Source organism: Psittacula echo (genome assembly GCF_963264785.1).
Source record: "Psittacula echo genome assembly, chromosome: 5".
Taxonomy (NCBI): Eukaryota; Metazoa; Chordata; class Aves; order Psittaciformes; family Psittacidae; genus Psittacula; species Psittacula echo.
The window spans coordinates 48323186-48349578 of record NC_137739.1 but is presented as its reverse complement, the minus strand read 5'-3'; the positions used below and the strand labels follow the sequence as shown (position 1 = coordinate 48349578).

Genomic DNA, 26393 nt, shown 5'->3' with positions numbered 1-26393 from the left:
TGTGATTCTACTAGCTGGCATGTGATTTATATTCAGAAGAGTCAACTAGCATCATAGCAAGTATGAAGTCACTAAAACCTTGATACTGACACACTCAAGATATTTGTACAAAGAGTATCCTTGCTGTTTGAGGATGATTTAGGATTTTTTCTTTTGTAAATTGGGATTTAAGATAATGCAGGATGTTAGGAAGTATCAGATGCAACCTATTCAAGCTATACTACATGAGGTTCATCATAAAAGCTTTTATATTACAGGATATTAAAACAGATATCAGCAGTCCCAGTTCTTCTTGCCACATATATTTCTATAAAAAGTTTTTAAACTAAATGAATTAAACCTCTGCACAAGTGCAAAAGTGATTTTGCATATGAATTTATACAGCAACAGCAAAATAAGATTATCTATAAACACATAAGAAAATTAAGGATAACAACTAATACAAAAATACAAGGCATCACTGCCATTCATGTTTAGTGTAATATATAGCCAGTTCTAAGTTATTAAAAAATGCACAACAAAATCCTGATGAGTACAATCCCTTCTGTGACACTCCATAGCTACTATGAATTTTACAATCAATAGCAGAGGGGAAGGAAAAAAGGAAATCTTAGACTGATAGGAAAAGTGCTGTTCTATTTTTTTCCACTATGTATTTTATTTGCACAAACTGCTTTCTTTTCTAAAGGATACTTGGAGTATGTTATTCACACCAGGAATCTGGAATAACATGGTGAATATTGCATCATTTTAACCATACACCGGTAGGTATAAATATATCAACACATTACTAGGTATGTAATAAAATTAAAGCCTTTTTTCAAGAAAACTATTCTTTCCTCTTCAGAGAACCTCGCACATCTTTAACGATGTTTTTATTAGCATTAGAAAGCTGTTACCTGTGAGTTACTGAATCCCACTTACATGTCTGCTTATTTTTTATTTTGCTTACCCTGTCATCTGATATAAATCAGTTAGGTTTCAAGGTTTGAAATGGCTTTGGACTTGAATTTGAATGCTTTCAGTTCCCAGTGTGGTCTAGTTTAATCTCTTTGCCCAAGATTCCTATCTCTGTTTAATCAGTAACAACTTCATAAAATCAAGACAGTAGACAGGAAAAAAAATCTGGTTATCAGATATATTAGGAGTATCACCGTTGACTTCAGTGGTATAGGCAGGAGTAGTATCAGCCAATATGCTAGGATCCAGATTCTCACAAAAAACTACTGTGCCTTAAATACCTTTCAAAATCTATGCCAAAAGAACCAACCAAGATCAATCCACAGAAATCTGTGGGTCTTTTGATGTAAACTTTGCCAACCAGATGGCAGCATCATTCACAATAGCAAAACCTCAACTACTGAAAAATAGACTGTTTAGCTACAATCTGTCGTATCTTTTTCTGTCATATCTTTTCCTAAACTGCCTGGCAATAATGGATGTTGTGCAACTGAAGCACTGAAAGTACTTCACCCTGTCAGCAGAACTCCATGAAAAGATACAGAAGCTACAGAATGCTTATAGAAGATAGTATCATGTATTTAAAACTATATTATTTTTAACTCCTAAGAAGACATCTAGCAAGTGACAGCAAACATGTCAGAGCTGTATTGTTTCTCTGCTTATATCCGATAGCCTTAAGTGCATGATACGCATAGCTTTGAATTTCGGGACACTAGATACGTATTGAAAATAATAACTGTTGGCCAAATTCTGCATTTCAGTATTAAGTACAACTTCTAACAACCTCACATAAATCCTTGACTGACTCAAACACAGAAACAAAAGTAGCTTTTCTTATTCCCTTGCATTATGATAGTATGTATAAGAATAAAAACATCTGTACTTGAGAGGGACTATTTCAGTTTCATTATTTTTGATTTCAAACTACCAACAGCAGATTTTTGCTTCATTGTTTAGAGTCCAAAAAATCTTTACAGATGCCTCTAATAATATCAGGAACCAACTGCTCCAATCCTGTGAACTCCCTAGTGAAGAAACTATGAGATTCTCTTGGTTCAGAAGCCATGTCTTTCAGATCATCCAAAGGTGCCCAGGCAACACCGACAGAGAACACAGTTATTCCTGCAATAAGGAAACCAAAATTATTTAAGAACATTCTGCCTATGGATACAAGAACAGCCATTTCTACATCCATGAATTAATGTGGATTGGAAAAACATGTTTCAATACCTGCAATCAGACAATATCTCAGTCTGTTAAAGATTATTAGAAATATCAGGAATTAGAAGATTTCTCTCAGTAAAAATTCTGAAGGAAATAGAGGGTGTCTCAAGCACTAGTGTCTTAGTTGTTTCTGTAGTGACACACATGAATATGGCAGTTACTATGTCAGTCTTGAAACACAGGTAACACTCTAAAATGATTTTGAAAATAAATTTGGATTGTTTGTGTATGCTCAGTGCTTTCAAGCATCAGCAGTCAATAAGCTTTTTGGCCAAAACTGCTTATTTCTTTCCTAGATAGACAGTAGGCATCATGCTGTATTGGGTCATAGCACTGACTGGAGCTTCACTACCTGGCTTTTTTATCCACTAATTTCTCTCCTGTTTAGAGAAATTAATCTGGGTGTATGTTTTTCATACCTGGCTACTCACACCTGGCTCCATGGAAGTGGGAGCTTTTTTCATCCTAATGGAAAACAGTTCCCTAGGGCTTGCATTTTGCTGAATTTAAAGCAGGTATGATACTTAAAGTTTGCAAACACAGCACCAGTGAGTAAATTAAAGTCTTTACAACACAGCAGAAATAGAATTAATCAACTTCCACCACTTTTAAGTATACATCATTTACCTGCTTTTTGTGCAGCAGCAGCAGGTCCTCTAACATCATCATAAGACTGACCATCAGTCAAAACAAAGAGGAAGTTTTTGTTAGCACCATCTTTCACTGGCCCAAACACATTTCTGGTTGTGAAAGTAATGGCATCACCAGTAGCAGTACCACCACTCATGTAGCGAATGTTGCGAATAGCAGAGAGGACCTCTTCTTTTGTGTTGTAGTCGGTGAAGCTGAACTCGGTACGCTGATCATACGTGAACTGCACAGCTGCAATCTTGGAACCTATGTCAGAGATCTCAAAAGCCTTTGCAATGTTGCTGATGAATTCAAGCACAAGGCGGAAGTTGTTGTCTCCAACACTGCTAGAACCATCAATCAAGAAAGCAATGTTGACGGAGTTGTAGCATGTCTTGCTACAGAACATCTGCTCATGTGAACACAACTTTTGGACAAGAGGTTTTACGTATTTGGTAGTACCAAACCAGGTGGGCATTTGGTAAGAGAAGAAGCCGTTGTTTCTACAGACAGCCTGTTTGAAAACAAGAAGTCAACAGGTGAATACTGACAGCAGCTGAATGGCAGGTTAGAAATGGAGCCTGATGATGGGAATTCGGGATAGGGTTTTGCTCATTTGTTTTTAAAGAAATTGAGGACAAACATCCACAGTTGAAGTTTGAAATCTGTAATGTGTCATAAACACAGACATACAGTTGGGTAGAAGTATAGCTCTACGTCATTCAAAGTACAATTTCTTTCTCCCCTGGCCTCCACAAGATGCATGTAAAGTCAAGGTAGTTGAGAAAGGGGTCAAATTTTAAATCAGCTCTCCAAGGTGATAACTAATCAAGCTAATGCAGAAGGGGAGGGTAGGCCTCAGCCATGTAAGGTCATGTCTTTCTGTGCCTATAAGTATGTAAAGGTTGGACCTGCTTACAATACACTGGGATCAGCAGCAAGCTGTTTTGTGCCTAGAAGCAGCAGAGATGTAGTGCTTCATTCTGTTCATTCCCTGAGCTATGAAATTTCCACTGAAACTAGACATCTAAAAGCTCCTAGAGGTTTTCTCACTGGAGAGTAGTAAGTAAAGACCTAGAGATTAGAAAGCTCACATGGGAGTATGTGATCTGTGTGTGAATTCCTGTGCTAAGTTACACAGAATAAGATCCAAAACTCTTCCTCCAAGATTAATATCTTACACATGAACTTGCTCATTTGCTTGTTTTTCATTATTTCCTGTCCTCACTGTAATGAAAGTAAGTAAACAATTATCCATAGAAAGATATGCCTCCCTGGCTGCTATTTCAGGACAGCAGATGTATCTGCATATCATTGCCTTGACACATTTAACAATACCTTCCTGAGATAGGAGAATCTCCTACACTGAGAATATTCATGTAATTACAAACTCCAGGAGCTACAACTTGGCCAAGAGTGAACTGGGGAACAGTGGTACCTTCATGTAGACCCTTAAGCAGGAAAAAACCCCAGTGTTTCTTTAACCTCCCTAACACTATTCTTTTAAATCACTTATTAGCTGGGATAATTACATTGGTTGTTTTGAGATAATATTTTACATATATATATACGCGCACACACAAAAAATATCTTTATATAAAGAAGTTCTTATAGATGTTAATTAGTTCATTAGAATTTTTGTGTGAAGTAAATTCTCCAGAATTATACCCATGACAGAAAAACAAATAATGGTATTCTCTCTTACTTTGTCGACAAACCCAATGTCTTGCACCATTCCCAGCTCCTCTGTTGTGGGCTTTGCTACAGATACAATGAACACATTGACTCCAAATTCTCTGGCCACTATCCCAGCTTCTTCTAGATCATCTGATGGCCAGCCGTCTAGAAACACTACAATGATCTTGGGAATTCCTTTGCGTGCTCCGTTTTCCAAAGAGAAGAATTTCTGAGCTGTGTGCTTCAAAGCTTTCCCTAGTTTTGAACAGGAAAACAGTATAAAGAGATAATGCATACCATAACGGTACATTTTGCTTCTAGTTTCCTATATGAAACTGTGAGGGATTTCTGTTATGATTGCAGGTCTAACCTATTGTAAAAGTGAAATAGTGTCCCAGGAGATTTGATAATGACACTTGAGCAATCTGTAAGTTAAAAAAAGAAACCAACTCAAAATCATAGTTAGGGTTAGAGAGGACCTTAAGATCATCCAGTTCCAACCCCTCTGCCATGGGCAGGGACAGCTCACACCAGACCATGTCACCCAAGGCTCTGTCCAACCTGGCCTTGAACACCACCAGGGATGGAACATTGACCACTTCTTTGGGCAACCTGTGCCAGTGCCTCACCACCCTCATTGAAGAGCTTCTTCCTTATATCCAACCTGAACTTCCCCTGTTTAAGTTTGAACCCATTACCTCTTGTCCTGTCACTACAGTCCCTGATGAATAGTCCCTCCCCAGCATCCTTATAGGCCCCCTTCAGATACTGGAAGACTGCTATGAGGTCTCCACGCAGCCTTCTCTTCTCCAGGCTGAACAGCCCCAACTTTCTCAGCCTGTCTTCATACGGGAGGTGCTCCAGTCCCCTGGTCATCCTCGTGGCCCTCCTCTGGACTTGCTGCAACAGCTCCATGTCCTTCTTATGTTGAGGACAGCAGAACTGCACACAATACTCCAAGTGAGATCTCACAAGAGCAGAGCAGAGGGGCGGGATCACCTTCTTTGACCTGCTGATCATGCTGCTTTTGATGCACCCCAGTAAAACAACACCAAAACCAAACCACCCACAAGAAATGACCAGATAAGGCTAAGGAAGAAGTCACTGATGTTTTTTCACCCACAGGTCTACATTTGTATTAGGAAGCAGATATATTAGTGCCTGCAAAATAGATTGGAAGGAAGAAAGTTGAGAAGCTACCTAAATTTAGCTTGTGAAATGCAACATATTTGGAATGCTCAGTTGTCCTCATTTGGCAAACATCTCTTCACAGCCATTTATTCCAAATTTATTCTAACTCTTTAATTACCCACTCAACAAGAAAGAAATGCTAAGTCTTTTAGAAATGAAACTGTCTCAAGTTACCACCCTATTATTAGTGGAAGTTGATTTAAACACCATGAAGTGATATTTGCATATCTACTCTAATAATATTAAGTAATAAGCAACCCTAACTTCTGGAAAGGAAGTGTAAGATGTGGCAATGTTCTAGTGGAAAACCATTGAATCTGAGTGTGGCATTTAAAACACTTCCTTACCTAAACCGAATTATAGGAACTTCAGTATATACACACACACATATAAATACATTTAAAAGTATGTAAAGAAGTAATTTCTATTTGCATGGAAGTATGTAACCACCTGTATTAGAATTGCCTCCTCTGAACCCCAATTCCTTTATAGCAAACAAAACTTCTTTTGCAGCAGTGAAGTTTTTCAGATAGAATTCAATTTTTGGATGTTCACTGTGGAAAAATAAAACAGAGTAATTAAGTGTGTATTTCACTTTTCATACTGCTACGGCATTAGCAAGCTAAAGTACACTTTGAGTCATTCTGATCTTGGTAATACATGCTCTTCTCTATATTTTTAATTACTAAAATAGAAGTATGCTCCTCACTTAATTCTCACAGTCCTTAGCAAGATGAATTATTCTTGGGTGGGTGAATTAAGAACAGGATGATTCTTGGGTTCATCGAACAGCTGAAAACATTAGGTTGAGAATATATACAGGAAAAATACTTGAACATACCAGATGCTAAATGCTTAACATCTTTCTAGTGACTATAAAAGCAAGTCTAGGTCATTAAATCAGAACCAGCCATCTACTCCACAGTTGTATAAAGGCAGGGGAGAGGAATAGACTTTAATGATGAAAAATGCAATAGAGAAACCTTGTGCTACGGCTCAAGAAAGTTTGCTTTCTTTTGCTATTCATCAGCCACTATTGATTGAATACTGTTCTGCAGAATAGGGAGTGATATATTAATTGTCTTATTAATCACTCAGTTATCTTTTGTATAGATCTGTTCTTACCTGGCCTGCACAACTCCAACGTGAGGCCCTTCTGTTCCAATTCCTAACATCACAGCTACTTTTCCAACAAAGTTTTTCTGCAAATTAAATCTACGTTGGCCAATGTTGTAACTTCCATCAATGAGAAATGCAATATCAGCTTTACAGTCTGCGAACATCCAAAATAATTAGACTTAACAACAAACAAATGTTAAGATTTTGCTTTGCAAAAGTGAAATCAGTAGGTTCTTACCTTTGTTTCCAGCCTTTTTATCAAGTGGCTTCTTGGTTTTTTTACCTTCAGTGAAGGAAACAGCATGGATCATGTAAGAACAAGATGAATGACCAAAAGTGCTTAGACCCCAAGAATTACATTGCAATCTATCTTCAGTAGGAATTGTCAATCAGTTTAAACTTGCACTACTACTGCTTTACTCCTTAGAGCATACTCTTTTTCAAATGAAACAATTTAACCTTCCTTTCTACACCTGCTTAGCTGATTACTGAAATGTAGAAAGCTGGGTAGATTGCTGTAGTTCACTATCCCAAGTGCTGCCATTTCTCAGCAATCCTGGTGTACAGCGTGCAGTTTTAATGCTTTGGAAGCAAACCGTGACTTAAACTATAAAGCAGATAGTCTATTTGCAAACAACATCCCAAGTCTAGTATTTATACACCACTAACTTTCATAAAAACTGATCTATCCTTTTAATGCAGCATCTTCTGTGGAGAAATTCACATAACACCTGAATTTTTACTACACAAGCTCTGACAGCGCTCAGCTGTTAGGCAGTTCTGTAAGAAACAATCTGTAGTCTCTGTCTTCTCTGTCACTTAATAGGAATGAATAATCCATGAGCTCATGAACTCTTTCCTTCCTTTATGCTATCTGTATTACTTTTGAAATTAATTCAACTTTGGGGTTTTTTTTAATTGAAATCAGAATCGATCTCCTCAATTACAAATGGTTCCTCTTTTTGCTGGTGAAAAATATACTGCAAGAACAGATATTGTATGTTTTCTTCTTTAAAATTAAATGAATTATATGAAAGATGTCATTTTAGCCAGGGATTCATGCAGTGTAACACATCACGAGAGGCTTTCCTTGTTGAAGGGACCTCATACCTGTAGAAGGACGTGCTGTTGATACAGATCGTCCAACTGATTCAAGCGCTGTGTTCTTGATACCTGTTCAAATATTGGAAGAATAAATTTACTGTATTTTAATGCATCTAAATGAAATTACAGGTGCTTGAAGAATACTATATTTATTTCCAGTAATCTTTCTTCATCTGCTATTAGCTACTCTAGGAGTAGGACACAGGCCTAGACAAATCTTTGGTGTAATCTAGTATTGTATTCCTTGTTTTACAGGTAATGAACTTTTCTAAGCTTTTGTATTTGAAACAACAGCAACTTATGAGTAATTACAGCATATCTAACTGATGAGAAGTTTTGAGCTGTAGTAGCCATTATTTCTAGCAGATAAACTCAGGACTTGATCTGGAGAAGTGGATTTCACTTACACCCTCACCAAAAGCACCTGTAATTCCAAGTTCTTAACTATTGATACGCAATAAAGGTTTACTAGTATCTTCAGATAGCAGGCTGAATTTTACCTGTGTAAATAATAAAAACACATTAGAGAGATACATTCCCCAAACTTCGAAAAAATAAACCAGAAAACTTTTTCTTTTTGAAAGCACGACAACACGTATAACCAGTAGGCTTCTTTATACGATTTGTAACTGGTTTGCAAATGGGCACAGTATCTTAGCTATACAGGGAAAAACTTCTGAAAAGCACATTGTAACTTCACGACCACATCACATCTAAGTTGGTATTATCCCTTGTCTTGGAGGGTCAATGTTCTATTTACAGGGAACGCTGCACAAGCTCTTTGAAGTGCCTGACAAGTGCTACTGCCTGCACAAAGGCAGGCAGGGGGAGAGAAAAGATAAAACTATAGCTGGAAGTGGTAGGAGGACAGGACTGCAATAGTAGGATGGAAGCATTGACTTTTATCAACTGTCATGGAACTGCACTGTCAACTGTCTACTATCATGTCATTATATTCTAGATAACTGTAACCTATTTTTACGTATTGGCTTCTGCTACAGACTAGCTAGTCTAGCTGGAACAGTATTTTAAGGAAATTGTGGGAAAATGAAGATAAAATAATTAAAAGTGAAAAGTTCTGTTACGACACTTCAGAGAGCATAAACAAATGTGATTGCTTACAGGAGCACTGAAGAAGTTTCCTATATTTCTGTTAATACTTCAAATAAGTTTGCAAAATAGTGTGATCCACCTACCAGTCACTGAGAAAGATGAAGTCCATCTAGTGAGCACCTGAGACTGGATTCCATTGGCATTTACAGCCGGGTAGTTTTCCTGTCCTGGAAGAGTCTGTACCCTTACAGCTCCTCCTGCACTGGTGATCACCCCCCTTAGACACAAAAACAGTTGTTATAAATCAGACATTTTAATCACAAGAAAATGCAAATTCTAAAGTTCTGGCAGAGTTCAGGCTGACACAAAAGAGCAAAACTTCACAAACATACCAATTCTTAAGTGACAATAATAGAATCATAGAATGGTTTGGGTTGGAAGGGATCTTAAAGATCATTTAGTTGTAATCCCCCTGCCATGGGCTGGGACACCTTCCACTAGACCATGTTGCTCTAAGCCCCATCCAACCTGGCCTTGAACACTGCCAGACAGGCATCAGAACTGTCCAGAACTCTTTATGTGCCACTGAAAGTTCGGTTATTATTTTCAGAGACCAAAATTACATGTTGAGCTTCTCTAAGAGGGAGTAAAAGCTTGATTATTTGTAATACTTGGGCAGGTAGAGTACTGTGGGAGACAAAGAACCATTTCAAGACTATTGAAACACAGCAATGTGCACCTTTGTGTTCATTTTTCTTATCCATTTGGCTTTCTGTTTGAAAAGAGATCCCAGTCTGATCTGCTTTAAGACATTGTGAAAGTAGAATAATCAAGACCAGAGTTTAGAAAGCCTTGCATATATTTCGGGTAATATGAGCCCTGGGTATATGTGGTAAAGGCAGCTTCCACATAAATCTCCTTGTGGACTGCTGCTGAAATACATTCCTCCTTTGTGATATATACCTCCAAATGTGATTTGCATTTCTGAATTGAGTCATGGTTTTATATATATGAAACTTGAAAGATTATGATAGTAGTTTCAAAATATACAGATATTTTCTCATCTAGGAACACTGTGTATAGTGTATAGACAGAGGAGCTTTAGTTAAGTTACCCTGGATGAGTTTAAAAACAGATTATGAAGTTGGCAAACACAAACAGTACTCTACAGCTTTTTAAAAAAACTGTGAGAGAAAAATCAGTCCAGAGCCCCTAACTGGTTATTTTTAAATGACAGGAAAATTCTGTAAGTCAAGATCATCTTTGGGGAAAATAACACATTAATATATATTTAAAGTATTTCAATCTAATTAGAACATAGTTTTCTTCTCCAGTACCTGGTTCTTTTTGGCATTCAAGCCTTCATTAATGTCTCAGTCTTAATACATACAGAAATGTGCCGGAAATAGAATATATGTAATTGGAACAGTTTCTAGTTTGTTTATAATTGCTGCTTTGGGTTTGCATCAGCAAACCTAGTCTATACCCAGGTTAGCTCACACAAAGTGCTTAATATCTCTTCCCACTTCCTTTGTTGTAGACTCACAACTTTAAACACTGGCTGAATTAGACTCAAGACAGTTCAACATAAGAATTATTCCTGGAAGCAATAATTTTAGCTTATTTTTGATACAGTGTAACCAATTTTGTCTATATTATTCTATTTGTCTATTGGTCTCTTCATTTTGATTAATCATTTAGTGAAAAAAATTATTATCTAAATAGTCTTCACTGAATCTGGAAGCTTTCCACTGAAACTGAAGTAGATTTATTTTCTCCTTATCCATGTATAGAAAACATTTGATTTTGCTTTTCATCACAAGTCAGAAATCTCTAGACTGCCTTTGGATAATACACCATTTCCATATAACAGCTCTGCTATTTTAATGCAGGTGGGGGGATGATACTAGATGTGAATGTAACATGATCTATAGCTTTATGAAAGTTATTCCTCTTCCGTGCCATTTTTTTCTGTAGGTGAACTGTTTAAGCCATCTTTTACAGTCAGGTCAGTTTTACTTGTGATGTTTCTTCCAGCAAGTTTACTCACAGTGCATGCTTGTATCTGATAAAATGGAATAATAAACTATATTGCCAGTCTGCTTTTGTATTCTGGATCAGATTGGCAAATTCCCTTCTGCAATCCTTTACGACTGATTTTAAAGTGAGATTCATCCTGTGTAGATCCAAAGTGGTGTTTAAAGAGCGAAGAGGTGCCTATGCACTTCTTGAGTGATTTATATCATCACAATCTGCTTTGAGTTCTTTGCTCCTGTGTGACTGACTTGCATGCCATGGCTGTTTTGATTAAACTGGAACTCTGCAGATTTTTCAGGAACAGCTTTCACTTCCTTACTCGCTATGTTTCATGCTGCTGCCAGCACTGCTTCACAGCAACTTTATACAAAGCTGTCAGTCCATTCCTTGCCTAGCTTCACTGTTAATAACAAGTTGTTACTTATAATTAAATGGTAATTTTCACTCAAAAATGCATACAAATTAAAGAGAAAAGCAGATACAGGATTGCTTCCTTGTGTATCTTGCTGCACAATAGCTCATGGAAGAAAGGGTATTGGCCAAGGTCAGAAGATACGGGAAAAATATCATGAAATATAGGAATTTAATCTAAAACAGACTTAAAAATATGAATTGAGGTAAGTGAGCAGAGGGGATTGAAGCTTTAGAGCTTCATGTACCTCCTCAAAATAAAGTGCAAGAACTGTTTATCTGTTCTCTCAGAGAAAGAGATGCAGGGCTGGCTTGCCCTTGCTGAATTTTGAATGTGTTTTTGAAGGAGCCTGCACACCAAAACTGATGTCTACACCACAAAGAGACTCTTCCAGCCATGGGAGATGACCCTTATAGATGTAACTGAAGTCACTAATCTTAGACACAGCAGTAGAAAGCTGGAATACCATCCCCTTGTTAAAAGAAAGAGGAAACACAAGGTATTTCATCGGATGATAATCTTTTTCCTCTGGGTAAATTTTTCATTGGTATGTTTTTATGCTACTTATATGCATCATATATGTCTATAGGTAGGCTATCTACTTTATCAGCAGAAGAGAGAGAGCAGAAAGATGAAGGCCTGACAGACAAAGGCCTGCTTTGCTACCCAAGAGCATCATTTTGACCTGAGAGTTCCTGTTCCCACTGCTAACAGAGAGCAGCTGGCATTTCCTATGGGGTCCTTGAATGAAAACAGTTGTCCTTAGGGCCTTCAGACAAGACAGCTGAATTAACTGGATTCCCATCTTTCCTTCCTTGTCTACCTTTCTCCACTACTCCAAGACACATCCTCCTCTTCTCCAAATTAGTCTCCTGCTGCTGCCTGTTTGCCTTCAGTCACTGACGCAGAGCTGCTCCGGGTTTCACGCTACCACCCTCTGCCTCCCTATGCTGTGCTCTTTCTTTCTCCTCTGGATCCCTACTGCTTTTGGCAGGAAAGAAGGCTCAGCAGCAGAAGCAGGCACTATACTCCCAGAAGATATACAGCTCAGAAATACCTCTGGCCAGACAACCTTTTTGTAAATATTCTTCTAGTAAATGCTAGGGCAGCTCAGGGACATTCATGCTTGAGGTGATTTTGTGGCCAGCTTGGTAATACCAGAATATGCTATCGTTACACTGGAATTCTGGGCCCCCAATGTTTAATGGTTCTATCCTGTGGTTAGTTAGGGAGGTTCTGAAAAAATTTACATGCCTATTTAGCATCAAAGAACTATCACATTGGCTCAGTCTCTATTTAGTGGAATTGGCACTAGCAAAGAACGGCAAAAGCTGAGAACCTAGTCCTTCATTTGACCTTCCAATTATTAATCCAATTAATCACTCAGATTTAACTCAGTTCTTCATGCCTACATAGTGTCAGCCTGGTAGGAGGTTCTCCATTCTTCCCCAACAAATAAATCTTTTATTCTTCTGCCCAGAAAGAGAACAATATTAAATAAATATTCTGTTTCCTGAGAGTAATTACACATAAAATAAGGAGAGAAAAAGCCAAATACAACAAACTAAAACAGGCAGAGACCATATTCATCTGTAGAATACAAAATTATCCATAGCTGAATTTGCTAAATTTTTTACAAGCACTGTACAGTAATTATTGTGCTAATAATTGCCTCACAGTAATGGAACTGCTCATGGGAATAAGCATTATTTGATTTATATAAAATTAAGGAATCAGACATCAGTTTGGACCTGGCACACACACTGAAGTGTATGGAAAGGGGGGGAGCTAAGTGATGCTCACACAGCCATTTCCACTGTTTAAAAAAAAAAAAAAAAAAAAATCACTGCTCCCAAGAAACAGTGAATAGTTGCCTGACCGTGCTTTCTATAACAGCCAGTCATTGTAATGGTACAAGCTTGCCATTCAGCCGTGCTTAAAGTATAGTTATGTTGTACTCGCTGTGCAAGGTGATGTAGGGAATACCTAGCCTGAAACACGATGTGATTGTTTCACTTATTTGGAAGAAATTTACAAAATTCTCAAAGTGCATATCTAATTACATTATGGTAACAGCAAATTATGGTGATTACCCATTAGCAATATCTTCTTCAAATTACTTTGACAGCAATATGGAATTTAGCCATTGCAACAGAGAGCAAGAAGTAACAAGTACTTTGTATGTTTTTGTTGGACTTTGCAGTCTGCACTGAACTTAGCTGAGAACTAAAAAGCTGTTGCCTCTCCTCCATTCATCAATCCTTTTTTACCACAGATAGCATTTATGGCTGCTAATAGTTGCAGCAAAATCAAAATGTTCTCATTTAGCAAATTTAGTTCCAAGTATGAAAGGCCAACAAGACTAATATCTCCCAACTCAAAAGTAGTCCTCAAAACAGCAGTTCTCCTGAATAGATTTTCACCTATATTCTTGCTTTTTCAAAACAATTTACACACTGTCATATTCATAATGCTTGAACACTGTTAATTTACATCCTTACTGGAAGACATAGATTAGAAGGGGGAATATATTTGAACCCCATCATTGCTATTAGAGCTCTCATTGTTCTCACAGTGTCTGTGGAGACAGATTATTGGATGCAGGTTTTACAAACAGGGTGCATATTTCAGAAGTAGTATAATTCATATAGACACTTACTATGGAAAAATATCGATTTTTTTCTTCTATACTCCTATGCTTCTGGGCTGGAGAACAGTAATACACGTATAGTTTGTAAGATACAGACTTCAGTGAAGAGCAAAGTGATGTATAAATGTCTGTGCTTTATTACCTAAGGGAAGACTCTGCAAAACCAGAAAAGAAATCTGCATCTTCCATTTCTTGTATCTCCCCCTTTTATAAAAGTGTTCCCCAGCTGTGACAGAACTGATCCCCACCAGCTTTCTTGCTGGGACCTCTAACAGTCACAGTCACCACTGGCACAGGAGACTCAAGACTAACGCTCACATCTTTAATCCCTTTGGAAAAAGGTTTTGAAAGCCAGAGCCTTTTTTTCCCCCCTTTTTACGTAAAGACATCTTTGGCAACCAGTAAAGAAATGGTATGTTAAAATAAATGGCTACATCAGTAAATACAAACACTGTCTTCGAAAAAAGACAGTGAGAAGAAATATCAGTTTTCCTAGATAACCTTAACAAAAAACATGCACACACACCCCCATTCCTCTAATTTGATCCAGACAGTCTGTCACAAGCTTTCTGTAAATACTTAAACTAGGAAAATTGAAGAACTGAGATTTAATTATTTTTTTTTAAATACACACGAAGACACTTAGAGCACACTAAATAGGACATTCATTCTTTTCACGGAATGATCAAAAAGAAGCCTGTTTTAGCAAAAAACCACACACGGAGACATGCAACTATCTTTGAAACTAACTCTTAAGCTTTAAAAACAAATACACACAGACCCACACAATCCCTCCCAAGTCCTTTCTAACTGCCCCTATAGTACCTCATCTCTTACTCTCCTTTACAGCATTCAGGAAGTCCCAAAGTTTCTACTCAAAACCCCTCATTAAATCCAATTTTTAAAAATAGATTATTTTAGTTTATTTTGGAGTTTAAATACTATTAACAATAACCATAATTTTGAAAGTCTTGTTAAAAATTAGAGGATTTAAACAGACACTTTAAATAAGTTTCTGAATAGTCTCTGTCCTTATTGTTAGACTTTTCTTCATATCTAATCCAAATTACTGTTCCTGGATTGTCAGTCCTATCTTAAGAGTCATAACACCTTACAAAGTTTTGAATCTACTTTGTGGTAGGAAGCATATTGTGAAAAGTCTAAGTGAACAAATATGTTGTACAGCCAATTAATAGATGAAGCTAAAAAACCTTCTTTAATAACCAAAATCTTTCTCAAAGTATTAAAATCAAAGTCTGAAAATCCCTGTAGACTGATAGTCAGGATTTAGTTCGGGTTCCACAGACATCAGAAATAGGTATCTCACTGTCTGCAGCTAGTTTTGCCTAACATTTCCTCATTAAAAATTGATTTGTGAGAATTTTTCTTGCAAATAAGCAATTAAAGCTTTGTCCTTCCTGAACAACAAACAAAAAACCCACACCAAAAAAAAAAAAATCCACAACAGAAAACTACCCCCAAAACCCCACAGATAACCTCAGTAAGATATCTGCCAGCCTATTTTCCTTCCCCAATGTAATTACAACTAAAAACTTAGACTAAGAAAAATATCCTGATAACATCTGTTTAACATGGGTTATCATGATATTTTTCTTAGTCTAAGTTTTTGGTTGATACAGAAGATAATTCAGCCAGATACTGGTCTCATTAAGAGATCATTAATTCGACTAACACCCAGCAAGCAACTGTCAGAAGAGAAGCACTAACATAAAAATACTTAACACTGATTAAAAGTAATCATTCAGCCAAATCACAGATAGGTCTGTTTGCACAGGAGCTTAAACCAGTTTCAGTAATTTCAGGAAAAAGGTCATGTAAATGAAAGTCTGAAAGCAAATCTGCTTTCATTCTCCAGTTAGTTACTATTTGCACTCTAGTTTCTCATGTCTATGAGTGACAGATAAGTAATCTTACAGAGAAAGTTAAAGAGGTTTTTAAGGAATACTTAAACACAACTTGGGTAACTTGCAAACTGCCCAACCATTCTCCTCTTCCTTGGTCTCTTTTCTCCTAATGATGTTGCTATTGATTGAATAGGACTCCTGAAGTCCAGAAAGATCTTTATTATGATGGCATCAAACAGTTAAGATTTAAAAGTGTAGCAAGAGTAAATGAACTTACTTAGCACGTTGATTAGCAGTCATCTGACTTACCTGTGTATGGCAGCTCCACAGATACTGGAAAGAGAAGCATAAACTCCATTCCCAAAGACATAAAATTGCCACAGAGGACAGTTTGCTGGGCAAATGACATCTTCCATCTCCTTTCTAAGATCAAGTCCTCTTGTAAAGCATGTGATAGCGGTGGCAGCTAAAGAAAAAAGAAGAACCTCTGACCTGAAAATCTTAAGGGTTTGTTTTAGGTTTGAGCCTTTTTTTTTTTTTTTGGCGAGGGGGGGGAGGGTGGGCTTTTGTTGTGGGTTTGGTTTTTGTTTTTTATTTCTCTACAGTTTCTAAGCTTAAGCAGTGCTTGAATTTGAAATTAGGTACAGTGTCTCATTCTATGCTCCACTGTGTCTGTAAAGACATCTTTGGAGCTTACAAATGTATGGTTATGACAAGGAAGAACACACTTTTAGATTATTTATGGGAAAGAAGTGTCAGAAAAAGGTGGAAAGGGTAAACAAAATGAGCAAACAACACAAAACCAGCATTAAAGTAATATCCAAGGAATATTACAGGAGGAACAATTCACATCTGTAAGTTTACTGCAGATAAAGAAGGGCAAGGGAAAGACCTCCAAAGGCTTCAGCTGGTCTGATAGCACGCAGGTCAGGGTTTTGAATTAGATCAACATCGATTCAGCATCAGAAGTTCAACCCATGGCTGGATATTTATTCTGAGCTTCCTAAGAACACATCTTGCCCTTGCTGAGCATTAGAAGGTGCAAGAACCTTTTCTATACGCATTCAGAACATTATTTTTCCACAATATTAAGATGCAAGCTAGCAGAGGCTAGCCAATGTATCTATACATACCCCACAGCATTACATCCCAAGGAGAGCATGTTTCAGGGATCAGGGATCTGTCTCTCACCTGCTTCCCTGTCCACTCTTTCCGCTCTTACCTAGGGTATTTATTGACCCAACATAAGCTGCTTGTAATTTCAAGTATTTGGAGCATATCCTGCTCCTCATCAGCAGATGTACAAGATCATACCTCCTGATAATCTCACCAACTCTGGAACTGAAAAGCTGAGCAATTGCAGCCAGAGGTGCACAGAGGAGTGTGTCTGATCATTCTGGCTGCATAAATCAAATATATGCTCATAGACATCCATGTAGTTTTAGTCTTCAGTATATGTAATCCTCATTAACGCTATACTGAAATTACGTTAACCTACCTAATCACGTCTTCTTGAAAAATCTTTGTTGCTATTTGCCAGGACAAATATGTGCCTTAAATATGTCTATCTAGCCCAGAGTAAGAAAAAAAAAAAAACCAACAAAAAACAAAACACAGAAACCACAAAACAAAGCAGTAAATACTTCTTCATTTTCCCTTCTCAAGATACTAAAATCTGTCTACCTAAAAAAACACTGTAAAGTGACTTAATCTGATTCTCAAGTATCCAAGAAAAAGAAAGTTTCTTTCAAGACCTAGTCTTACCTACTCACTCCCTTTCCATGTTCAGTCCTACACCTTTGCCTTAAAAACAGAAGTCTGAAAAATGAATCAGAATCACCACGTTTATACATAGGACTTCTATCTTTTCCTCATTAAAAGTGCCATATTATTGGTGTTATGCTAAAAGAAGCCAATTTACTTTGCTGTTTGAGTCCCCTAATACTTTAATGCAAGTACTACAACTGTGCTAGTTATTTAGTGGATACCAATCAAGCAATAACCACCAAACGACAACTAGCAAGACCATCAGAATAAAACAGCAGCTAGGAGGATGGATGTCCTTGGAGGAATCATTGCAATAATCATCACTGGTAATCTCTGCTGTCACAGTACTGCTTGTGCCATGCATCCTGCAATATTTTTTCCAGCCTCTAAAAGTGCAAGATGCCACAGGCAGTTTTTATACCTATCATTTCCAATGTACTGAACTTGACTGAATCCCTTAGCAGGCTGTGCATACAAAGACGATAATTAGACATGTCCAGTTACAAACCATTTATCACTTGGAGATCTGTATTCCCCCCACCACTGGGTACTCAGTAATTAGTCATGTGTCAGGCTTATATTTACATAGCATTGAAGACAGGAGGGGAAAAAAACCCAACCAATCAACCAAAAAAACCCCAATAAAACAAAACCTTGCTGCGTTTTCCCTGGACACTATGAAAATACAGAGGTCCATTGGAGCCCAGCCCATGGGATTTTTATGTACTGATGCCTGCACACTGTTATGATCCTTGTCTACACCAGGAGAGAGGGGCTTCTGAGGGAAAGGACCTAGCTGCTGCTGAAGAGCTGACATACTGTAACTATGGGCTTTAGCAGTCTGTACCTCAGTTGGATCAGCACAGAGGTAAAACACATACACTAAAAGCTGTTAATTAAAAAGCAACAATTTCATTTTGGTTTTCTATAAGCTATGTTTCTATAACCAAGATTAATATTAGGAATAGTAGGTGCAGTATCAAAGTTAGAAGTACTAGGTACCAAAATCAAGACTTATAACAACTATGCAGTAGATTTTGTTCTTCACTGTTAATGTATCATCAGGTATGCAACACAAAACTAGCAGTAGTCTGTTGCAAACAGAAACTGCCAAAGATCATATATAAAGTAACTGAGATAAAAGAAAGAGTTTTAATCACTGTAATTTAAGAGTGCAAGAGTATCAGTGGAGGCCTTTCTCTGGATATGTATGTGATCCAATACTCTAAATCCATATATTTTTGGAAGAAGGAAAGATAAGCTTCTAATTTACAGGAAAGTACTCAGTCCTGAACTCTTACCCATTCAGAACTCTGGTGAAGACCAGAGACCTATGTTAAGTGATGTAAATTTAGGCCTTTGGAACTGTGACAAAATGACCATCATCCCACTCTGTCAAGACACACACTCTTTAAGCCCCACAGAAACACACTACATCAGGGTACTCCATAAAAGCAAAGTACAAAGACAAAAATAAATGCATTTCTTCCTGATTTAAGCCGTATTTATGTGTAAGGACGAATGTCTTCTGTCACTGTTGACCTAAAAAAAGAAAAAAAAAAAAAAAGCAAAGTCTCACTTCTCTCCTGAAACATTCGTCTGATAGCAACACTTTCAATCAGTCCATCAGTTTCCATCTTTTTGGGGACTCATCCCATGTACTCCAACTTGTTCTGAATAGCTGTTTGTTACACCTGCCTGTAAAAGTTCTCATTTAATTTTTGACAGGAGTTACTAATTTAAAGACCCTAGAAAAATAAAAGTCAATAGCCAAAAATCAGAGCTTCTCTGATCTTTAAGTTTCCATGAATTGGTTTGGGAAAGCAGAATTTATTTAGGCAAAGGAAAAAAAAAATCCTTATGTACATTATTACAAAAAAATTAGGGATTCCTAAGAGTAATACAGCTTTATGAGGCAGAAAACAGAGAAGTACATCCCTATTATGTTTCTTATTCCTTTTACTATTTAGTATAATTTCTTTGCAAAACAGGAAGATTGAAATCTTCAAGATAAAAAGGACTTAAAACAAGCCTGCTTTTTGTATCTTATGCAAGGAATATTCACACCAGCCTTATCCATACTAGAAAAAAAAAAACATAAAACCCTCCTAGTAGAACTATAGCTGCGTATGTTTTGGAAAACAGGATGACAGGTTGCGTACTAATTCATGTAATCTTAAGTGCATATCTTGATCTAGACAAGAGCAATGGGATATTAAAAAACTGGTCAGGGCTCTGATTCATTTCAGTCAGAGACTTGCCCTTTTCTGATCTACTTATGGTTGCTTACCAGCGCATGCCAATGGTCACCCACCCCTAGAGTTTCCTGAAGACTAACCAGAACTGTTGAACTCTGCAGTATTTGTATGCCTTTCAGGGGGAGCATAAAGAAAGCTATAAAATCCCTTAAGATCTCCCCACGCAGTTACAAGCCTAACACAGTAGATTTTCGAGGGAACTAGTGATCTTTCATTACTTTGAACAACAGAATTTATAAGCATTCCTGCAAGCTCTAGTTCAATAACCAAATACTGCTGAATTAGGCTTGGAACAATGGTAAGAGACAATATTTCACAGTAACTGTTCACATTTTATATTACAAGCACATCCTAGTACCAATATTCTATTTTATCAGTATTGCCTTAATGTTACTTTAGCTGGTCCCAGATACCTTCAGATTACAATGGCTTCTTCTCTAACACTGGGAGGAAGCACCACAGAAAACTTTCCCCTTGTTTCCTGACAGACTGTTGGCACTTCATCTGTAATGCACCTGTAAAATAATAAGGAAGGGAATTGTGGTTGGAGTAAGTTTTCTACTAGCTGAAGTAGGTTTTTTAGACATAGCACTCCTGTGATATGTAACTATTAACAGTTTAGCACAAAAGACTTTTACAAATGCTTGATTGAACACAAAATGAGCAGCAAATTCTACTTCCTAATGACTGTAAAATCCTGAATGGAAAAGATTAAGGTCACTTACCTTCTGCAGGCCAGGCCTGCAGGTCTGGAAGCGCATCCTTCTGGAGACTCCTGCCTTCCCTTGGTGCAAGGCTCTGCTGCAAGGGGCAGGCAAACTGCTTGCGGTGCATTATTTCTTCAGCTGCTTCCTGTGGCTCCTGGTTCCCCTGGGTTGCCTCTGGCTCCAGGAGAGTCCGCTCTCAGCAGCAGGGATACAATCCAACAGGGCACAGTGCAACAGACAGCCCCTGCCCTGCCTGGCATTTTAAACATGTTCTTTTGCTTCCCAGGTCAAAACAATGGCAGGGCAGCAGGTTTAAAAAGTTTTTAATCAATTCCACAGTTTAAAGTATGTCAGAGATCCTCAGATGGCCAAGCACTCCGGGAGTGCCTTTGTATCACACACAAACACACCACCACTCACTCTTGCCATCAGCGTTCTCCTAGACGGGGAGACTTGTCACCACCGCTCTTCAACCTGTGTCAGGAGGGGTTTTACCCCAGTTTGGGAGCATTCCCGGACACCCTCTGTGCCTCTCCACTGCCTCTCCCGAGGGCTACCTCCAGAGGAGCCCGACACGGCGGGGCGCGGCCGGAGGCAGCGCTCACGCTCCACAGGGCTCCGGACCGGAGGCGCCACCGGAGACCCTCGGCGCATCCCGGCAAGGAGCGGCTGCAGCCGGGAACGCTGGCAAGCACCGAGCCGGTACCGCGGCCTGGCGCCCCCGCGGGCTATCACCTCCCGGCGGGGAGGGACGCGCAGAGACAGTTCGAGAGGGAAAACCCCTTGGGGAGGTTGAGGAAAGAAAGTGGGCAACTCACCCGAGCCGTCGCTCCCGCGAACGGGGCTCAAGAGCAGGAAGGTGCCTGCGAACAGACAGGGAGCTGGTCGGGGTGCTGCTCCGCGCCTGCCCCGCCGGCCCCGAGCCGTCCCCTGCGGTACCCACCGAGGAGAAGGGGGACAAGCCACATGGTGGCGGGGCGCGCCCGGACCCCGGGGCGACCGAGAGCGGAGGCGAGGAGAGCGAAGCGGCCCGGCACAGCGAAGCCTGCCCGCTAGGCTGCCCCACCGCGGATGCCAACCCCTCCGCACTGCCCTGGCCCTTCCGTGGAGCTGCACAACCAGCGACAGCCGCCGCGTCCGCTTTAAACCTCTCCCGGAGCGCATGAGCACTGGGGCGGGTTCGGTGGCCGGGGCGGGGGGAAGGAGGGAGCGGGCGCTGGGCTGGGCGGCCCCGGCGCCGGGCAAGGCCCGGCAGGTGCTGGTGGCCCGGGCCGGCCGGGCCCTCCCCCCCACCGCCGCACCCTCCACCCGGGCACAGCCCTGGTCCTCCGGAAACGGCACCGCAGGGTTTCCTTGAGCATCGGGCAAAGCCGTTAGCCCCTCTGCCTGGGAAACAGGCAGCGGAGGGGCAAGGATCTTCCCGCGCCTTTCGCCGTTTGCCGCTCCAGAGCTGCCCCCACTCTCCTCTGTCTCCCTTCCACCTACAGTTTTGGAACACCTTATTTCAGATGTCTTTATTCCAGATATCGTCAGAAATGCGAGTGAGTTGTCAGTTACTTCCCCGCAACCTCTGCCCCTTCCTCGAAAATGAATGAAGGGGCAGAGCTCTCACCAACGCGGCTCACTCGGTGCTGGCCCCGTGCATTAACTGGTTAACTAGTGTGCTGCAAAAGAGAAAACTGGGGCATTTCAGCCTAATATAACCGTCCAAAGAGATGAAAATCCCTAAAGAGCTGATTGTATCGTTTGTATTTGGTCTGAAATGTCAGCGTAAATATTATAGATACCTACCTTTTATTTAAGCAAAACTTTGGTTAAATGAAATGTTAAATGTAAATTACAACTTTGCTTAAATGAAATAGAAACAACCCCCAAAACAACACCCCCTAAACAAAACCAAAAGCAGAGCAAACCAATCAAACAAAATCCTCCCCTGCAAAGCCGGCTTCGTTCTCGTAGTTCAATGCTTACACAGAGATGAGGCGTAAAGTACCTGCTGGCACAAGTGTGAAACAGCCAGGTTACTCATGGACGGGAAGGAAGAGAGGCAGGAGTGCCTTTATTCCAGCGAATGCTTTAAAATCGTGTTCTGTGCTGGCTGTCAGCATCTGCTGTTTAACGTCTGCTGTGATGGCTGTTCCCAGAAATAAACTTTTAAATCTAAATAAGCTTTAAGAATTCTTAGGAATTGGCACGTTTGACGTAGTAGAAAATTAACTGCGGGCATTACAGATAGCTCTGTGGAGAGGCAACTGAGCAAGGAGCCTCGCTTTCGGGCTTATTTTCTTTTATTTTATTTTCTTTATTTTATTTTAACTGGTTGCATAAAATGCACATTGTGAAGTATCTCTTCATATAATTGAAAATAAGTACATTTGAGATGTCTCCTAGCTATTCAGAGACATGCCGCCCATTAGAGCGAAATGGGAAGCATGACCGGGTAAGTTATCAATTTTCTTCATTTATTTGTTTTAAATTGGAGTTTAATTCAAGTGAAGCGCAGAAGCGGTGAGAACACGATACCACCACCTTTGATAGTCTAAGAAACACATGCTTCCCACACACAGGATAAAGGTGGCGATGCTGCCCTCATGACATGGTCTGCTCCTATCGGAGCATCTCAAATGCATTATTACTCGAGGCAGCTGGTGCAGATGTCAAGAACTTCTGCTGGCGTTTCTCTCAGCTTCTCCGGACCCCTAGAGCTTGGGGGGGAATTACCGGGCTCCCTCCTCCCCCAGGGGTTTTCTCTCGCTGACAGGTCGCGCATCCCTCGCGTTCGGTGATCAGCTAAAGACTTGGCAACGGCCGCTCAAGTCTATCCCTGATGTCGCCTCCCTTGAGAACTCCCGCAGATGCAGACGCTGCTCGGTGCTTTTCAGATGGCTCACGCTTTCTATGCAGTTCACGGCGTTCTTAGGGCTGCGGTGGTTAAGAGAGAGGAGGGGTTGCTTAATTTGTAGATTTACATTAAAAAATCCCGGGAAGCCGGCACATTCCTTGGTGCAGATGCTGCCGTGCGGCCCGCAGTGCCGGCGGCTTGTCCGCTCCGGTGCCCTCACCGTAGCATGGGGCGGGATGGGCCCGAGCCGCCCGGTACAGGCAGCCGCCGCGCCCCTTGCCTCCGGCCTTCTGAAGGCCAGCAGAGCCGCGAGGCTCCGGCCCGGCTAGCGGCGTCGGCTTGTCCCGGCCCGGGCCCCATCCTGTCTAGGGGCGGAAGCGAACTGCGCACCGGAGGAACGGCTTCTGCACAGGTTCGTGTGCTTCACCGCGGTGAAACGTTCAGGGAACGTCTTCTTCCCGAGGCTGAAAGGCAGGAGGGCGAGGGAGAGGCGCCCCATTTATGCCGGGAAACACTGGAAATGCCTGAACCGAAAGGGACACTGGCTGCTGTGCCATGCAGCGCCACAGAAACCTCTCTGTCCTTGGTGTGAAGATAGGCTTTGTGCAAAGATCAGAAAGGACAGAAGAAAGCCTAATTAAACTTTCAGCTCTGCTCACCACCCGGTGAGTGCCCCGCGCCTTGCAGATCCCTCACTGAAAAAATACATTCACCCATCCCTCACTGCAGTCCTCCTTTCCTTCTCTTGCCAGTTCTCTTTTCTCTGATTCGCTTAATCTGCTGGGGTTTTCTGTTTCTGGTTTGTCCTTGCATTCCTTTCAGACCTATGATGATTTTCTATACACTTTCTTCCCAAAGGCTACTTAATTCATCCTCCAAACAGTTCTATATTGACTTTTGCATGTTGCCTTCAAATTTATGTTTAAGAGGTACTGAGCTGGGCTTTAATTTTTCATTTTGAAACTACGCTGTTTTGGGAAGGGTACTAAGGTGTCACCAGGACTGCCAGTGCTAGACAGGCAAGCTGGTGCCTGGTGAGTAGAGCATCTGTGGGTGCCCAGCTCTGGGCAGGCATCTGCAGTGAGGCGGTTTGGTGCTTTAGCAGAGATAAGGGGGACCTTAGAGGAGACGTGGCAAATGTTACAATGCCTGTGGTGCAGCCCTTCTTCTGATACGCTTGGGCTCAATTTGCTAATTCACACCATCACTCTAGTTAGGCTCCTTTGTGAAACATTGGTTTTTGTTTTGCTCCCAAGTTACTGACTTTTTAGTAAAATAAACATAAATATGCGCACTTAGAAAAAGCACATGGAATAAATAAAAACATTTAAGGCAGAAGAGGGAATGGCAGAAGAGGCAAGGGGATGGTGGAAGCAGCACCTAAGGCAAAGACTGTAATACCGAACTATTTTTATCTTCTCTGAACTGGGCGGCTACAGCCTTGCCACAGTGTCTGGCAAGGGAAATGCTTGTTTATACGTATATATATGTAAGTACATGCATACACATATACAGTGTTAAGCGGCACCAGAACACACCTGGATCACTGGAACTCTGCCACTGTTCCTGTTGAAATGCTCCTTGGCAGCTCCACTAGCTGCTAGGCACCAAGCCAGGGCTCAGCTCGAAGCTTACTCCAGCCTGAGAAGTACGTTGCCTCCTCCTTTGGTGGCAGAGTGCTCACATATACAGACCTGTGCCAGACCATGGCAGCTGGCCAGGACCTACTGGTGCACCTCAGCAGGGGCTGCAGAGGCAGCAGGCACCTTGCCTGGCATTGCACAGCCTGGAGTCCTCTCCAGGAAGGGTTTTCTGCAGCAGGCTTTTAACCACGGCCAGAAGCAGCACAGAACCATCCTCCAGTGCACAGCCTGGAAACTCGAGCATGGAGGAAGACAGGTAGCCTCACACAGGTTTCTCTTTTAACAGTTCAAGCACGACTGCTAGCAAATAGTTCCTGGCGGGCAGCAGACTCTCGTCTACCATAAGTTTATGTGGTTTAGATTAGCAATTTATTTTACATACTAACTGCGGAGTTCTGCGAGGAGGGGCCAGATGTGTCTGTTTCCTCTGCTGTCAGGGCTTTCCCCACGAAGGGGCAGAGGACCAGCCACCTCTCCTCCATGATCAATACTGAGCTTTCCTATGCCCTGTCCTGTTCTGTGCTCTCCAGTGTGACCTGAAGGCTAGTTCTTGAGACTACCTTAAGAGAAAATTTAAGTTATGTTTGCTACTCTGGGTTATATAACTGTATTAATTTAAATAATCATCTTAAACCTTTCACTGATATGAGGATAAAAATGAAGCCTGGGGATAAGATAATAAAGATAATAGTAAACAAATAACATTTTCTTCACATACGATTTTGAAAACACTTAAAATTGGAATGATAATTTCAGAAGTGGCTAATGACTTTGGATTCATTCTTGGACGTTTAACTTGGGATATGATCAAGACCTTGGTTAGCACAGAGGTGTATTTTTGTTAGCATTTTGAAAATATTTTTCTGTGTGCAAACATCAAGGACTCTTAAATAATCAGTAAAGACAAGAACGAGGCCTCCCTTCCGTCTGCTGTCTATGTGCTTTACTGTTTCACTTTAGGCAGCAAGGACAATGTGTGCTGGAGCAAACTGCCAGTCAGAACATCTTTATTTTTTTTCCCACTGAGAGCTGGGGATGCTGATCTTTGATATGAATCCCAAGGTGTGCTTCCTGAAAACCGACAATGACTTCCGATCATTTCAAACCCTGTTTGGGCAGCTAGCATTTGTAGTCTGAGGGCTCACCCATTTTCTGTTCAGTCCAGAGGTCAGAGGTCCTGCTTCCTATTTCATGGGCACGTATTTATTAGAGAAATATGTAGCTTTGAGTAAGTGAGGTGCATTTTTTTGC

At 40.5% G+C, this 26393-nt stretch overlaps 1 protein-coding gene across 1 annotated transcript; it reads right to left on the bottom strand.

Annotated features, from left to right (window-relative positions):
* Window positions 1-1909: 1909 nt before the first annotated feature.
* Window positions 1910-23427, bottom strand: COCH (cochlin; the record flags this gene model as incomplete). The annotated part of the gene is made up of 11 exons (XM_080618208.1): window positions 1910-2085; window positions 2815-3331; window positions 4523-4749; window positions 6136-6239; window positions 6811-6958; window positions 7043-7087; window positions 7915-7977; window positions 9105-9238; window positions 16235-16391; window positions 21476-22138; window positions 23379-23427. 11 exons carry the CDS (start codon window positions 23425-23427, stop codon window positions 1910-1912), a joined length of 2283 nt encoding a protein of 760 aa, XP_080474334.1.
* Between the last annotated feature and the right edge of the window lie 2966 nt (window positions 23428-26393).